The following is a 17,500-nucleotide window of genomic DNA, read 5'->3' as shown; positions in this document are numbered from 1 at the left end:
AATAATCTCCTTGATTTGTTTTGTCTTAATAAAAAAGAGGACAAAAAGCTGCTGTGCTTTCAGAATACATTCATTTTCTGGGTTTAGGCTCTGGAGCTGCTGATATTGCTGGTACCTAAGTCTGGATTTCCCCTTTATTACAGCCACAAACAAAAGAGATCCTGATTACAGCAAGAAATGAAATGAAGAATGTGGAAGTCATGGCTGTGCAGCAGTTTGGTTCAAGCCTGAGCCACGGTAAAATATTCCCACTTACTGAGACAGGAACATAAAATTATCGTGCTGGATTAAATCCTTTGTCCTTCAGATCCAGCCTTTCCTCACTGTTGTTGCCACTACAGGACAAAGGAGAAGTTCAAAGCAGAGCTTTGATTGTCCTTGACCAAGGACTTTGCGGCAGGTGAGGGCTAAAGCCCCACTCTGGTGTAGCACTGAAAGCTGCATTTCACTGCCTGTGTCCTGCTCTGAGCCTGTGGTGAGCACAGTGCTGCATCCAACCTCCTTAAAATTCAAGTACACACAAAGCCAGATGACTGATCCACATGCCTGTCATTAAATGTGCCGTGCTAGAGGCTCTCATTTCATTGTCTTTTTACCCAGTGTGAAAAGATGGAGTTGTAGCCCCCACATCCACCCCCCCTTTAAAAATAAACCCAAACAAAAAAGCCCCAACCCCAAAGCTGAAGCTGCCTCTTATAGAAAACACAGATTTTTATTATAAAAGTACAATTATGCCATATACAAAGGATTTTTACACCACAGAAATTTGCACGCTGCAGTCTTAATGCTAAAATAAAGTCCAGAGCAGGAACTGAAGTTGAGTCTCTCAGACTGCCTTTGGCTGCACGTTCACTCTGCCACTGCTCTCCTGCAGGTTTTTAACATCCCACTTTGGAATCACTGTAACTTCTCCTCCTCTGTCCGTGGCCTTTTCCGAGGGTTCAGCTCAGTCCCTCCTGTGCTGGGAGTGACAGCTGGAGGCTGCACATCTCGGAAGCCATGGGACTGGAAGATGAAAGGAAAATCATGTGCTAAGGCTTGTAGGGATAGAAAGCATGAGTAACCAGTTCCCAGAAGATCAGAATGAAGGATCATGCTGCCATTCATTCGGGATGAGCAGCCACAAAATGTTTATAGACCAGGTTAAGCTCAGCACTGCAAACTTTACAACACATGTGCCAACTCATGTCTGCTCATTTTGTTTTTTAAAGATATTTTATTTTCACCAACCAGGCTATCACTTTCATTTTACTGTTTATCACCCCTATGGCTATGAAAAACTGCTTCTCTGTAAATTAACTTATGTTGCCTATTTAAATAAATCAAAAGACAAATCCATCAGCTCCCACAGAAGCAAGGAGATGACTGGATTAATTGCCTCAGTCATTTTCAGAAACAAAACTGTGAATTTCTACAACCTAGGATATTTTTGTTCCATGTACCTACTTAATGAACTGAAAACATCAATGAGACATTGTAAGGGAACAGCAGAGCTGAATCTGTCTCTAGACTGCAAAGACTGTTCCAGCATAGTAATTTATGGGACACAATGGGATGAAAACCTTTGACTGCCAAAAACTAAATGGAGAAGTGAAAACTACATGCTGCTACTCAGGAGAGTGCTTGAAGTGATCTATCTGGCCTAGTACCACTCATATTTTCTGTTACTGTAGCTCACAATTTAATTTTTAACCGTTTTAAAATATGAAAGATCTCAAAGTCAGTTAGCTAAACATATTATGGATGCAGATGGAGATGATGAGATGTTGTGTGAAGCCTGCAACTCTCTGAATTCCCATCTCCAGCCAAATGCTGTGCAGAGAGCACTGCTGACAGCTCAGTGAACACTCTCGGTGCAGACTTAGCAAGGAAAAGGCATTAATCAGAACACAGAATTGCTCTGCTGATCCAAAATGCTCAGGGAGAGTCAATGTGGGGACGAGAGCATTTCAGGAACACTGACATTTTGGGATGGTGCAGTGTGAGGAAAGCAGGCAGAATTACCATCAGAGGTGACTCTTCCCAAATGCCAGTGTGTCCCACACCGAGATCAATCCCAAATCCCAGCAAAATGTCTTGTTTAAGTCTCCCATTCCTGTATTTCTATTTCTGAATGCCTCACCTCACCCAGCCTGGGCTTTTTAAAGGAACAAACAGCAAGAGCTGCTACAAGGGCAGGATCTGTGCAGCCCCTCTGCTATTTATAAGCAACTCAAGTGTTATTCTAAGGAGCATAATGGGGAATCTTCAAGTTTAATGTTTCACTACATCTAATCTCTGCCATTTCCCTGAGGCACAAAGGTGGATCTGTAGCCAAGTATCCACTTAATCCAGAATGCTGACTCCCAGTGAAAGCATTCCAAGGGTTAGAAGGGCCAGAACATAAAGCAGGCTGCCCAGGATGGATGTTTTGCACTTGGCTACAAGCAGGCACCTTGAAAATACAAGGATTTTGTGTATATTTTTGAGGTTTGGTAGTGGCTTTCACATGGTAAGGAGGTGGCTGCTGGAACCAAGGACAAAGCTCAGTCTTTCATTTTGAATTGTTCCTTAATGTCCTCTGGATTTCACACCCTCTGCAGCAAGACTGGCAGGGGTAGATGTGTTTATTACCTGAGCAGTGCTCCCACTGCTGGCCTGGCAGACCCTCCACAGATCAGGCAAACACAATTCCTACCCAGAATTTAGATCCTGCGTCTCTGTCTTTCACTATGAAATAATCAGGTCACATTCCTGGGAAATTCAGGTGAATCAGCTGAGCTACTTACTCCCTTGTGCATAAATCAATTGCCATTTCTATACTCTGCATTTAAGAATGAATCCTTATCAGCCTGTGGAAGAAAGGATTTCATGGGAGAGGAGTTCCACAGCCCCCTCAGAGTGGTGACTGACTCCAGTGTGCTGGAAAGGACAGGGATAAAAAAAGCCCAGAGCTCACTCATGAATTTACACATTTCATCAGCTCATGGGTACTGAGCAGCCACTTTGCCAGTGGTACCAATGCACCTCATTTGCCCATTTCTGACTCCTAAGGAATAATTACTTTCTAAAATATCTTTTTTTTTATTGTTGTTTGCTGGTTATACACAAATCTGACTTGGAAACACGGGACATGTGTTAACATCTTTCAGTTTAACTATTGAATGAGAAATGATAACAACATATTGTTATCAGACCTGAATTTCATGAAATAAATTGAGATAATACAATTTCTTACTAAAAGAAATCATCTACTGAAGCAATTAATCAGGATTAAGGGAAAAAAACCACAGCGATAATCTTAAATTTTAACTAATCTTTGATTAGAATTCACTCTTAACTCTATTTCAAGATAGTGTACATTCATACAAAAGAGAGCATAGCTGTTTCATGATGCTTATAAAACTGAAAGAAAAAGGCAATTAAACTGTCTGAGATAAAATCCATCTGTTTGTCAGCTGCAGAAAAAAGGACTCACATCACATGATCCCAACAACCTTGGGATGTAGTCCCACTTCCCCTTTCAGTCTTTATAAAAGTATATATTTGCAGTATTTCTTCTGTCCAGGTGAATACATTCAGGGGTAGCGGGGAAAAAAACTGATTTCTGTTTGAAAGTTTGAGAATCTCATTTGATGGCAGCATTAAAACCTGCAGAAAATGCTATGGCAACGTGTTTCCATGAGGACACGTAGCAAATAGTTATGGAATTGTACCTATGGGTGTGACATTTGAGGATGTAAGAATTGAGTGGTACTGTCTTTTTAAACCTAAATACAGCTTAGACAGCATCTCTTCTCATTAATATGTATCTAAGCACTCCACAATAGGAAATAATCACAGGATTTAACTAGGAATGAATAAGGACTCCAGCCATAAGCTGGAAGCTCCTTCTATGATAGGGACAGAAGAGAAAAATCTGTGTATATTGGCTGTAGGGTCAGTGTAGGATAAACACAGCCTGGGTTATACCACACATAAAGCAGAGATGGGGAAATACCTATGGAACAAAACTCTGCAGAGGCCTCTGGAATATCAGGTTTAATTCTGGTCATCCTCATCCTAAAAAGAGGAATTCAGCTGGAACAAATGTAAAAAGCCACCTGAGAAACCACACCCTACCTGACCAGGGAGACAATGGTTCAAGTTTCCAAAATACAGCTCAGATTGTCCTTGGTTACTGCACTTAGGGCAAAAGTTAACTTCAGGGGCAGATAAAATAAGCAGCACCAGCAGCAGAACAGATGGGGACAGGCTGCCTGAAAAGTTTGATCTGGAAATCAAAAGTATCTTAACTTTGAGTAGACAAAATGCTAGGTCACTTTTCTGAAGAGAAAAAGAGCAAATTACCCCTAAATCTGGAGTTATCCCAGTATTACTGCCTCCCTTCAGAAGGCAGCTGAAAAGCAACACTAAGAAATCAGACCATTCTGAGATTTGTCTGAAATTCCTTTCCAGCTGACAGCGTGCTCCCCCCTGGGAACGTCCATGCCCACAGGAACACTCACTGTGATGAGATAGGCTATGGTGCACTCCTTCTGACTTGGTGATTTGTACAACGTGGCCAACCTGGTAAAACAAACCCCAGGGAATTATGATGAATTAATACAGTAATAAAAATTCCAAATAGCCCAGTGACCAGAACCAAATTTTCCTACAGTACCAGTGGAATTCTAAGGGATGTATTTTCATATAGGTCATTCAAACTGTGGATTCCCATCCTTACATGACCTGTCAGCTCAAACACAATCTAGACCTACTAAAAAGAGTGAATGATTAATTAGCCTTGTTTCATCACAGTATTTGATGACATTTTTGGAACAATATTCATCATGAATTAATTCCAAATGTCACTTTCTTAAAATGCAAACAAAAATGGTTTTGAGCACACCTCTTCTCTACTCCATTAATCACTTGTTCTTTGACCTCTCAAGGATGTGAGAGACCTTCAAGAATTCCAGTACTTCTATGGAGACTTTTTCCAGAGATTTCCCAAGCCTGTCAATATAACCCAGAGGCTGGAGATGTTCTATTTCTAAGCCTGCCCTTGCCACTGACACACAGCACAACCTTGAGAAAATAGTTTCCCTTTTATTTCTCCTCTGATACTTCCCTGCTTTGCTGCATTTAGACTCTAAGCAACACACCTTGATTTGTGTTCTACAGTAAATGCTTGCATAATATAGAGAGAAAATTGCACAGCAGCTCAAAAGGAAAGGGGTTTTCAACTCTTGTCAGGGCTGCACCATGCCCACCTCCCCAAAACTCACACTTACATAAGCCAATCTAGAAAGTGTTCTGCTCTCTGTAGCAAGACACCCTGCCAAAAATCCTGTTAATTATTTTTGGGGGGTTTTTTCCTCCCTGAGGTGCCATTCTATTAGAGAGCACGTAATTACAGCCTGAGGAACGCTGCCACTTCATGTTAGCTACACAGGGAATTCCTCAGAACACTCAAATGCTGGGTTATACTTGACAAAATTGCCCAAATCTGGAGCTGCAGAAGCCAGGCTTTCACAAGAGCTCAGCTGGAGCCTCTGACTCAACAGGATCTTTTCTCCCAGCAAAGAGAACCCTTAGAATTAAGCTCTGACATTTTCAGGAGTGGAGAGAAAGGAAACAGGTATAAAACTTGGCCAAAGCACATTCAAAAAATATTTTTTAAAAGGCAAATGGATCCTCAAACGATCTTTGTGCCTTAATACCCTGATATAAAAACAATAAAATCCACAATGGATCAGCTGTAAGTAGCCTGTGCAAAAATTAGGCAGCATTGAGCTAGTTCTGCTTTTACAGTTGTATCCAGAATTGCTGTTTCTGCGGCCCCACTCCATGTTAGCTGCAGATTTACATCAGTAAATAAGCCAGGTTTGTCTCTCCTTGGCTTCTGTTCTGGGACTTCTATCTGCAGTCTTCCTAGCTCTGTTGCAGAAGAAGAAAGTTCTTTTCATATATAAAATTAACTTTTGTTCACTCTGTAATCATTATGTTGATGCAACTTGTCCTAAAAAGACTGTTAACTAATCAGTGATGTTAATTTAATTCCAAATTAAACAGCCTGCTGTAATCATCCTGCATTGCCTTCAAACTTAGAATTTAAAAACAAAACTCCCCAAGAAAGTGTCACTGCATTTTTCTTTCAAATTCAACAAGCAAAACACTGCAAAACAACATTCTAGCACCATTTTTGCTTAGTTTCCACAAGATTAGGGAATTGCAGCACAGCTCCTTAATCTCAAGCTGCTGTATGGTGATATTACAATTAGGACAAATTTAACTAACCAGGAAAGAGAAATGACCTTGCAATATAAAGACGGGAAACAAAGAACCAGGCAACAGAGGAGGTCTCACTGCAACAAACAGAATTTCACATGTTTTTTGAAGGTTCAACCCCTGAAGCTCAGGGTCAGCAGCCTGTCCTGAAGGTTACAGGCTAGGTGTCTTTAAAGCCTTCTTTGGTATCTCTGGAAACACTGAAGTAAAAAAAACTCTTCTCAAAGAAATTATAGTGGCTACAGCCAACCAGGGAGGAGTGGGAGGTTCTTTATAATGATACTGTTGAAATTACACCTCTTCAGAGAGAGGCATAAAAATCACCTTGTAACCCCCCAGCTTAATACTTGCACTATGGCAAAAATTCACATTAAAATGACAAGAGTTTTATTAAAAAATAAACAACCCAACCCTATCTTGTAAAATGCAGATAGCAAAATAAATTTTCTGCTCAGCCACCAGATCCTAAATCCTTGTGTCTCAACAACTGCCACGAGGATGTTACACTTCTATAAACCATGACAGCTTGTCAGGAAGAATGCACCATGGTGGGGAGGAGCCCGACAGTTCAGCCCACATTGTCCCAGCCTAAATGAGAAAATTCCCGAGCCTTGGGAGCCTGGGATGTGGCACAGCAAGGCCAGGAGCCAAATTCAAACCCCTGCTTGGCCCCCATGGCCCATTTGAAAGATTCTCCAGTGCCATATTTGTATTTTTGTGGATTTTCCTCACATTTTCCCTCACCTCTGACTGTTGTCCCAATGGAAGATTAAACGGACGGTGGCAGCGTGTCCCCAGCTTTCTCCTGAGGAACACAAAATGACAGATCATTATCTCTTACACTACCAGCATCAGCAAGCTGAAATGAAATTAATCTTCAAAAACCCCCTGTGATTAAAACAAAATATGTCTTTCTTGCAGTAATGCATCACATCTTTTTCATACTTGCAAGGATTTCACAACAAATAGACCTAAAAAGGAATAACCTCTCTAGTCTGTGTTTTACAGAAATCTTGATGCAATACTTCCATATTTGTAAAAAAATTTCCTGGATGCCTAACAAAGCACAGGTACTAGAAAGGTCTTGAAAACAGAGGCAGCTTGAAGAAGAGATTTGTCTAATTACTACTGAAGAAGTCTGGTGAGGAGGTCTAAATCCTAGCTCAGAACTGAGATATTCTGTCTCTCAGGCATAATTATGAACAAACATCAGTCCCTTTGGGACGCCAGCTTTGGAGAAAGTCAACCATTATTAAAGCATTAAGGACCCCTGAAGCAATCTTCTGCTTCTGACAGCAAAATGCAAAATAACACAACCTGCAAGAAGCAGGAAGGTGTGGTGGAAAGAAAGAAGGAAGTTTAGATTTCTATCTTACTCCAGGGGCTCAATCCCAATGTTTCAGGTTGCACCTGACCACAAGTCAATGTACAGACATCTTTATTGGGTGCTTTTTCCTCTGGTTATCCCTGTCAGCACTCCAAAGATGGACTGCAGTTTAAACCAGTCAAGTCTTCCCTGTGCACCTGCTCTTTGCTGCCCACTCCTCCCTGGCCTCCCTCACATCCCCAGACCCTCATGCCCCCTGTGCTCTGATATTTATTAGAGCACAGAGAAGGAAAAAAAATGATCCTGCTGTAATGAAGACCTAGACCCTTTAGGCATCTCGCCAGATCTTGCTCCACTACATCTCAGTTGAGATTAAAGATTTTGGCTCTCAGAAACAGCTCTGAGGAAGAGATCAAAACACATTTTACAGTGGCTACAAATTCCACACCAGCAGATTTCCAACTGCATTGAATATGAGTGAAAAATGCTACTGTAAAATGAGATATTTCTGAGTTGAACTGCCTGTAGATTAATATTTGACCTCCTTTCTAAATATATTTAGTAGAAATGTCTAGGAACACCCAGCTTAGCCATCACTAGTGGGAAAGAAAACTGTCCCCTTCATAAAGCTCCTGACTTAATACCTTGCAGCATCTGTGCTTTTTCTTTTTTTTTTTTTTTTTCTCATAATTAAGATCTTCCCTTCTGCTCAGGAGCTGAATAAGAGTTTAGAGATTAATGCTTTCATGAAAAAACTGTTTCTCATGCTTACCAATCAATGGGGGGAAAAACCCAATTTAGTGATTTTACTTGGGGGTTTGCTGCTGACTCCTCCCTCAACAGTTCCTTTGGCTACACCAAACCATGGAGCAATGGGAGGTTTTTTAGCCTTTATGATGAGGCTTTTGAAACACCATCTCTTCAGAGCAGGGCATCAAAAGCACTTGGTTAAATATTTTCCCAACTGGTACCAAGTTGCATTTTTGGAAGAGTTCACACTGCTCAGTTTAACAATACTGTGGTCACACATGCTGGAGAGAGTCACAGTCAGCTCCACAGGAGGTCATGTCAAATTAATTGTTTGTGAAAGAAAATATGCACAAGGCAAGGCAGGATATCTGGGACTTATAAACTTCCCTGAATGTCTTCACATTCTTTACTGTCCCCATGACTCAATAAACACAAGAGCTCCCAAACAATGCTGGCCAGTGAAAAAAGACAGGCTCTATTAGCTTTAATTGAGTTTGTAGCCAGAAAGGCTGCCAAAAATAATCCATCAGAGAGCAAGAGGCAAAACTGACAAAAAGGGTCAGATCCTGGGAGCTGGGTCTGCCTGCACAGCTCTGAATTCCATGTTCTCCCCATTCCTGCAGGAGGTGGGCTGTGTTTGTTCATTTTACCCTCTAGCTCTGCCAAATGGTTTGGTGCTTGTACAGACTCTGGGAACATCTTTGCCTTTGTACTGTCCCCTTCTCTCTCCTCTTCAGAGCAAAAGAATCATTACTTAGCTCACAGAAACTGAAGAATTTGTGCCCTTTAAGTGAATCATAAAATAATGCAATGCTACAGCCTGAAATAAGATTTAAATGTTGAACTTTTCCTTAATTTGTAGAAATCTCCACTTCAGAACTGTTTTATTTTCCCCTGTGACTGCAGCAGAAAGGCATGGATGAGGTATCTGCTCATTACAGGGCAAAATGGAGCAGCCTGCAAAAAAAAATCTTTAACCTGGCTCAGGGCAGGCTGTGCCTGAGGATCCCCCACAGAACTTCCCTCTACATCATAACTGCAAAGAATTCCAGTGATACAGCAATTATGAAATGCCTTTGCAAATAATTAACGGGACATGTTCAAGGGTAATGGGAAAATAAACAATTTAAACTGTTTGGGAGAGGCAGTAGATGGTTCTCAGGGAATTTAGGAAATTGCAGCTTAGTTTGGGGTATGCAACCATTAAGCTAGGTTCTTTTTTGAGTGATTTAACCTTCTCCTCACCACATCCCTGCCAGAGGTTTACAGCTCCCAGGCACATTTTTGGATTATCTATCTTTGTACATACAGCCGAAGGAAAGGAATTAATATACCAATTTTCAACTCAAAGCTCAACACTTACCTAAAGCAGGTACCAATGTGGACTGGCTTTGTCCAATCCTTGTTGTCATTTGGTTTGTCAGAACTACCTGAAAGAGGAAACAGAAGCAAAAAAATAAGAAAATCTCTTGGAAATCAGCTTACTGGTGGGAGGGAAGAGAGGGAATTTTCAAAAAAGTTTTTACTGGTGAAGCAGTTACTCAGGCAAAACTCCTGGCAACAGTAATGAAGAGAAACTTCATTAAGGTAAGCGTGCCTCATCTTTTCAAAACAAATTAAGACTACCCTGCAAAATGTATTTTTGGTTTGAATGGGAGATTTCTTTCATTCAAGACTTTAAAGAACTCTCAGTTTCTCCCTCCCCAAGGGAGACAAGCTCCACACAACTTATTTATCCCACAACATTTGTCCTAAATGTTGTCTGGATCTATGTTTAGCTGCAGCTGACTTGCACTGGCTCTCCATGAGGAGCCAGCTCTCAGTCCCTGGGGTAAATGAACTTGGTGGTGCTGCTCACAATGTGCATTAGCCTGGTGATTAACTGAATTTCTGTGCCTTGTAGTCTAAAAATGCACATGTGGGTACAACACAAAGCAGAATGGAAGTGAACAGACAGAGAGGGGGAGTGTTTTCGCAGCCCCAGTCACTTGTGGGAGGCTCACAGACAGTCTAGGTTAGATCCCTGGCAGAAGTGGGGGTGGGTGAGACAGAAAAGAGCCAGGAATATTAATGACAAAGTTCATTAAAAATGAAAAATTGTCCCCATCTAAGACCCTAGAGAGTTCCATTGTTTGACATGCTCAGAGGATTCTTGTTGGAGTACTTCAGAAAAGTATGTGAGAGCAAAGAGTTCCACTGAGCACACCCTAAAACAATCACACAGCTGAGAGCCCGGCATAGATATTGCACATTTTAGAGAAGTAACTCATCACAAGTGCATGGTAACAGCCCCAAATAGGCTCCTCATCTCCCTGCTGGAGAAGGGCTGGGCATCCTCACTCTGAGTCCAGCTTTAGGATCTGACTTCCTACCATATTAGAGCATCCAGAGCTGCCTGACCAGCAATCCCTGGCATGCAGGCTGGATTTAGCCTACTCACAGCTCATGGAACTAACTCAGACACCACTAACAAGAGGGCCAATCCAAGCAAAACCATTCCTGAAGCTCTGATTCCTTTAGCAAGAGTTCATTTAGCAACTTTGTTCTAAACTGCTGCCTGGTTCAGAAGAAATTATTTCTATATTTTATCCTTGACCAAAGGAAAACATTGTACAATGACAGCAGCCGCTGTTCAAGGTCACCAGGTACCAAACTGTGGGGGAAAGCACTCATGAAACCTGAGGCTGTGCAGATCTTGGAACATCATCTCCCTGGTGCCCAGAGCAGCAGGAAGGAGCTCCACAGCTCAAGTCAGGACACTTTGGGAATGCTGGGCTCTTCCCTTCCCACAGCTGCCAGAGGAAGCACAAGAAGAGTTTTATTTTTAGCAGCTCAGAACAAAAGCCAACTGCGCCAGAGAGTTGTGGGTGACAAGGTCACAAGTCACCTGGACACTGTTAGAGACAGGAGCACCATTTTGAGGGCTGGGGAAGATCCAATTCTTGAACAACGCTTCTCTGAGCTGTCAGAGACTTTCAAAAACAACTTCTGGAACAGCTGCAGCTTCCCAGTGCCATCTGCTGGCTGCGGGTCTGCTGCTCCAGTCAGTGACGTAGAAACAATGCCCAGGAAGGAGGCTCTGGGTTTCCATGGATGCCAGAAGAGAAGGCCAATCCAGTAGATAGTGGTTTTCCTCCCTAGGAATGCTAATATTTATTTTTAAACAGTGAGTGGAAAGTTGTGTTGGAACTGCTGAATGCTCCCAGGTGTTTTTGTAGGTAAAGTCAGCAGAGGAGCATTCATTGTCCAAGCAAATCATTGGAGATGATGGCAAAGAGCATTAGAAATGCAATGCTACCACTTAAGATCCACAGGAGACTATTGATGCAAATTTTACTTATTTTTTCAAGTCTAGGATTACCCCACCTTTTAGGTGTTTTGCCTTTGTGATCCCTCTATATTCACCAACTAAACTAGCAAGAGTGAATGCAGAGAGTATTACTGCAGCTTTATTTTGCTGTTTAGAGACACATTTCCTTAATTCTTTGTAAAAAAAAAGTAGCATCTTTTGGGATGGAAGCCTGCCCTGGACTTACAGCTGATCTGTGGTCGTTGGCTATGATGATGAGCTGCTGTGCCAGCCCGTTCAGCAGCCTCGTGCGCAGGGACAGGTCCTCGAAGTCGTGGCGGAAGGGAAAGGCAATTCCATCAATCACCACCAGCCGGACCTAAAGGCAGGAGAAAAGATAAAAAACTGCCATTACTATCCTATTAAAAAATGACAAAAAGCAGAAAGACCTGTTTTTAAGTGCACTGGAATGTTTTATTTCATCCTTAGGTGAACACGACTGGCAAAGCTGGACTTAAAGCCTTGCAGAGGAGAAGCTGGAGAAAATAATCATTAAACAACAGAACTGTACTTCAGTCAACTCTCCAGAAACAACAATTAATACACCTTCTCCCTCAGAAATTAAATCCCAATCGGAATCAGAATTCAGGCTCCCTAGAGTCACTGCTGAGATAACTCAGCTGTTATCAGTGATCTGTCTTGGAAACACAGAGTTTAGCATATGCCTGAAGGCATTCCAGGCACACTGCACTGGAGCTGAGGATCTATCTTGCCTCAAGATGTTTGCTTTGCTGAATTATTTCTTTTGTAGCAATCATTAGCTGAAGTCAGAGCACGCTGCAGCTGCTGGCTCATCACCCTCAAGACACTGTATAAACATTAGTCTGGGATTTTGATTTATTCTAACTTCATTTGTTGTGGCTGTTTTGATGACCCAAGTCTGAAATACAGGAGGGAGATGGATGGTCTAACAGTGCCTGCATATTCAGATGCCACTCAAATCCCTGGTGTCTATAAGTTCCTGCACAAAATAACCAAGTGGAAACAACACAAAAATCCTGATTTTCTGCATTACTGATTTAATTCATTACTGGGAAGCCTCTTTACAACTGGAATATACAGGCCTGCACAGACATCACTCTGAAATGGTCCTGGGCCTCCAACTGAAAAAAACCCCTTAATTTGCAAAAGAAGATTAAATAGTTGGGATTAAAAGAAGACATTAATCATACTCTCATTTTCCCTCCTTCCTACAAATTATTTTCCATGAATCTACATTTTCCTCACGTATCATTTCTTTAAGAACAATGAGTTTAACAGCATAAACATGACTCATGCTAGACAGGAATATATACATAGTTATATAACTTGGCTATCACAAGTATGTCCAGGCAGGATGCAATTTAGTTAAATTTCTCCCAGAGAGCAGACAGGAAAACTTAAAGTATTTAAAGTGTAAAGAGAGCTTGGTAACACCTGCCTTGTCCATGCCAGCTTGGCTCTCGTAGACCTTAAAAAATTAGGTTTTTTACCACAAGAACATTTTCTAACAGTCTTTCTCATTTTATTAACAAGATCTCAAATGAATTCGTATTTCTAAATGGCACATTTGGACCTCTAACTCTACATCTTTCTTATCTCTAAACTTCTACAACTTTTCCTCTCTCCTAAAATCCCTGAAATCTGAAGGCTTCCTGTGGTCCCAGACAGGGCTCCAGAGGGATCAGACTAATTTAAATGAGAGCTGGACTGCAATGAGCAATCTGTCAAGTCACTTCTAGCCTGTCCAAGGAATCAGCAGAAGGTCTTGTGGTTCTCCTGCAACCTTCAGCACTTCAGGCTGCAGGCCAAGCCCAGATAATCAGCACAGATGGTTCCAGGGAGCTGCAGCCCAGTGGAACTGTGCTAATGAAGCCATGTACTTTCCAGAAGAGCAAACACAACAGGGCACCGTTAGTACCTGGCAGGGAAAGGGAAATACCAGACTACACTGAGCACAAGTGAGGCTCCCATCTGTGTTTTCCAGAACATGACAGCTCCCATAAATGAAAAATTTTGGAATATATGCAAAAGACATTCTAATTCAACACTGATTTTTGCTCTGCTAGAACAAGGCACAGTCATATTTCCCAGATCCTGACAGGGAGTGATCTGCAGTGCAGAACCCAGAAATCTGGAGGGGAGGTGGTGAAAATCTGCCTTACAATAGCATTTCTCTAAGACATTAGGCACTAAGAAACTTTCTGGCTGCAGTCCACCCAAGAGTCAAGCTGCAGGCTCTGGTTGCTTGTAGCAACAGAAGATGCACTGAAAAGAAGGAGAGTCACTTGGATGGTGCAGGATATTTCTGGTCCTCAGTGCTATTTTAGGGCAAAAAAAGTGGCACCAAGGCTTTCTGATGGCACCCTCATGGTCACCACACACCCCTTGGCTGTGAGGCTCTTGTGAGGAGCAGTTCTGTGCTGATTCACAGCTCAGTGCTCACAGAAATGGAACATGTGGCAGCACAGACCCAGTGTCCTCAACTCCGAGTGGAAATCAGGAGGATGGCAAAAGCAAATTATTCTTGAGAGTAATTGGGATGGGAACGAAAAGGCAAACAAGCAGAAGGCTTTACATTTGTACTCTGCTATCAGCCAATATTTTACTGCCAAGCTGACGAGGTACCAAGGTGTTTACTCCTGTTACTACAGCAGACAAAAACTCTTCAGCGTGAAGATGGGTGACACCTCCTGACAAGCCTGCAACGAGCCTTACCTTGGAATGCTCTGACAGGAATTCTGGCAGGAGGTAGACCTGGGCCAGCAGCTCTGTGTAGTCACGACAACGGAAGTAATAGATGTGAGAGAGGATATTTTCCAAGGAGAAAGTCTCCAAAGCTTTCCGATGATCTGAGAACAAAACAAACAGATGAGTAAATGAGTCAGAAGTCTGTACGAGCATATTGTTACTTTCATCATCCCACCAAACCCTGCCCTCCACACATAGCAACAGCAAAGCCCCCAGAAACAGAACGGGCAAGGTAAGGAGCGTGGAAACATATTTTCCATCTGGCTTGAAAGTCAGGAAGGTGGTGAGCAGATGCTATCCCAGCATTTGCACACAGACACACTGGAGCCTCCAAGGGAGGCCTCCAACAATGAAAAATTTATTTCTGAAGCAAGAACTTCTCCAGTAAATCATTTTCAAGCCAGAACGCCACCAGAGGACATCAGGGACTATTAATCATCCCTTGTTTAATATACAGGCAGTAACTCATTTAATACAGTGTCGTTTTACCTCAGTTCAAACAGAAGTTTGGTGCATAAATTCTCCATAAGCAACACAAAAGTTGTGTCCTTATCCCCAAGAGACTGATGACTTAGAGAATAAAACTGTTATTAAAAGCAGCCTGGCTATACTGACTTTATGGAGGAGCTGAATTCCAGCTACGGTTTTACTCTATGGGCCTTCAGTAGCAACATTGCCTCATAAAATTCTGCTGTTCCTCTTTTCTTTCCCTAACTGTTCCTGTGTTTTGAAACAAAGCACTCAGTTTTGCTCAACAGGTGCAAATATGATCAATAAGGTGCTGCAAATATGATAATTAAGGTGCTGAAAAAAATTGGAAGGAAAAGAGGAAAGGAGGAAGGTCAGACATCAAAATCCCACATGCCACCAAAAACCCCCAAGATCAAAACATTCACAAAATCACCATGTAGAAAAATAATTATTTTTGAAGTAGCCCAGCTCAGTCTGCTCCAGACACAGATGTAGTTCAGGGTTTGATACACAGAGGAGGAAATAAAAAGCTGTCAGCAAACACTCCAAAAGCAACACTGCAGCCTACGAGACACTTGTTTCACTCCATCCTTGCCTCCTCCAGAAAAAAATGACTTGGCAACGTACCCTCTTCTTGCTGAGCCTCAGCAATAAGGTGGCAGTGCTGCACACAGGCAGCTGCAATGTCCACCACTCTGTCCACCATAAAACTTCCCTCGGTGTCAATGAACACAGCTTCTCCTGCAACGCCCCCGAAGCACTCCGGGATCTGGACATCCACTGCCAGCTGCATGCTGCCATGGGAAACAGAAATACAGATCAATATTTGCATCCCAGAGCTGTCCCTGCTCACTCCTGGAGTGATATGCCTGCTGAGGAATGCACGGGACAGGGAGCAGTACAACCATTATTGTATTTATAATGCTGGAGAAGAATCAGACATTGCAGTCACGACAAGAAGGAAAATGGACTCATTTCATAGCTGAGTTAAACAAAAAGTGATTCTTGGTTGCACACAAGCCACGGGACACTGAAATACCACAGCTGTGTTTTGCCAACACCGGGTGCTCCGCAGATCTCGGTGATTTTTGTCAGCTGCACTCCACCTCCCAGGATGTTGTCCAGTGCTGAACAGAAGGTGATGATGAAGCCCTGGCTTTGCTCTTCTTCCAGAAGCTCCAGGGCTGTGCACTTCCTGGTGCTCCCTGATCCCCCAGCCGTCCTTGCTGCGTGCCCGTGACATTCCTGCCTCACCACCTGCAGCGCTTCCAGCGCCTCTTCCCTGGAGATCCCAATTTCTAGAGAAGCCAAAAGCACAAAACACCACCTTTATTTAATAAGCAGTGACTGATTCCGCAGCATGACACAAAATTATCCATATTCACCCTCTCAGGACAACATGCACACAGCCCTGGTACTAACGATGTGATTTTCAAATTGTTACTGTCATAGATAATAAAACTATTGATAATCAAAATCCCAGACTGGTTGGGTTTGAAAGGGCTGTAAAGACAACCCAGTTCCACCCCTGCCATGGACACATGGACACATTCCACTATCCCAGGCTGCTCAAAGCTTCATCCAGCCTGGCCTTGAACACTTCCATACATCCAGGGGTATTCACAGCTTCTCTGGGCACCCTGTGCCAGGGCCTCACCACCCTCACAGAAAGGAATCACTAGATATATTCCTTGAAAAAGGCAATTTTCTAACTTCAAACAGGCTTATTTTGCCTCAATCACCTAGTAAAAAGAGGAGAGATGAGCCTAACAGAATCCCTTCGTTTTCCTGCATCCCATTGACATCCATCAGTGTCACCATTCGCCTATTTTCTTTTATTACTCACTGCGCCCATTTCCCGGAAGCCTCACCGGGGCGCCCCAGGGCCCGGGACGGACAAGGCGGGAAGGGCCCGGAAGATGCCGGGGAGGCCCCGCGGGGCCGCAAGCCGCCGGTACCTTTGCTCAGGCCGCAGGGCCCGGTGTCCAGCAGCTCCTGCGCCGTCTGGAAGCCGGCGGCGGCGAGGCGGGCGCGCAGGGCGGGGGCCAGCGGCAGCGTGCCCACCTCCCGCTGCATGGAGGGATGCCCCGGGACGTCCCGGGATGTCCCGGGATGCACCGGAGGCCCCGGATGGCTCCGGATGCGCTCCGGGCGCGCCCAGCGAGCGGCGGGCGCTGCCGGCCCCGCCCCCGGCCCCGCCCCCGCCCCACCCTGGCGCGAACCCGGCGGGCGGCGGCGCTGCGCATGCGCGCCGGCGTTCCCGCGTGTCGGGGCCGTTCGGGTGAGCGGAGCCGCGTGGGCCGCGAGGGGCCGCGAGTGGCCGCGAGTGGCCTCGAGGGGCCGCGGGCTCCGGGAACGGGCTGGAGCGGGCAGGCCCCGCCCGGGAACACCGCTGGCTGTGTCCCCCTGTGTGCCCCGCAGAGACCGCTGCTCCTGGCGGGTTCCGTGGACTCCCGGTTGTCGCCTCTCCCGTCCCCGCTGTGCTCCCGCAGCGGCCGGTCGAGAGGGTGCTGTTAGGGAGGGTAACAGGCCGATTTCCCCTTCCAGCTCTGGGTAGATCTGCAGGAGGCAGACGTAACTTTAAGCAGGTTCTGAAGTTCAGAAATAAGTTATTAACGTTG

General features: G+C 43.9%; 1 protein-coding gene across 2 annotated transcripts; it reads right to left on the bottom strand.

Moving 5' to 3' along the window:
* Positions 1 to 693: 693 nt before the first annotated feature.
* RAD51C (RAD51 paralog C) lies at positions 694 to 17,028 on the bottom strand. Of its 2 annotated transcripts, XM_021524896.3 has the most exons (9): positions 16,838 to 17,027; positions 15,919 to 16,177; positions 15,507 to 15,673; positions 14,376 to 14,509; positions 11,866 to 11,997; positions 9,693 to 9,759; positions 6,997 to 7,057; positions 4,488 to 4,548; positions 694 to 1,005 (listed from the first exon to the last, which is right to left on the bottom strand). In XM_021524896.3, exons 1-9 carry the CDS (start codon positions 16,953 to 16,955, stop codon positions 898 to 900), a joined length of 1,107 nt encoding a protein of 368 aa, XP_021380571.2. In that variant the 5' UTR covers positions 16,956 to 17,027; the 3' UTR covers positions 694 to 897. The 2 variants fall into 2 exon arrangements, with proteins under 2 accessions (XP_021380571.2, XP_021380572.1); XM_021524897.3 differs by lacking the exon at positions 4,488 to 4,548 and having other exon boundaries at positions 16,838 to 17,028.
* Between the last annotated feature and the right edge of the window lie 472 nt (positions 17,029 to 17,500).

The sequence above is a fragment of the Lonchura striata genome, chromosome 20 (assembly GCF_046129695.1).
Source record: "Lonchura striata isolate bLonStr1 chromosome 20, bLonStr1.mat, whole genome shotgun sequence".
NCBI classification, from domain to species: domain Eukaryota; kingdom Metazoa; phylum Chordata; class Aves; order Passeriformes; family Estrildidae; genus Lonchura; species Lonchura striata.
The sequence above is the reverse complement of the archived record's forward strand: the minus strand, read 5'-3'. Positions and strand labels throughout refer to the sequence as shown.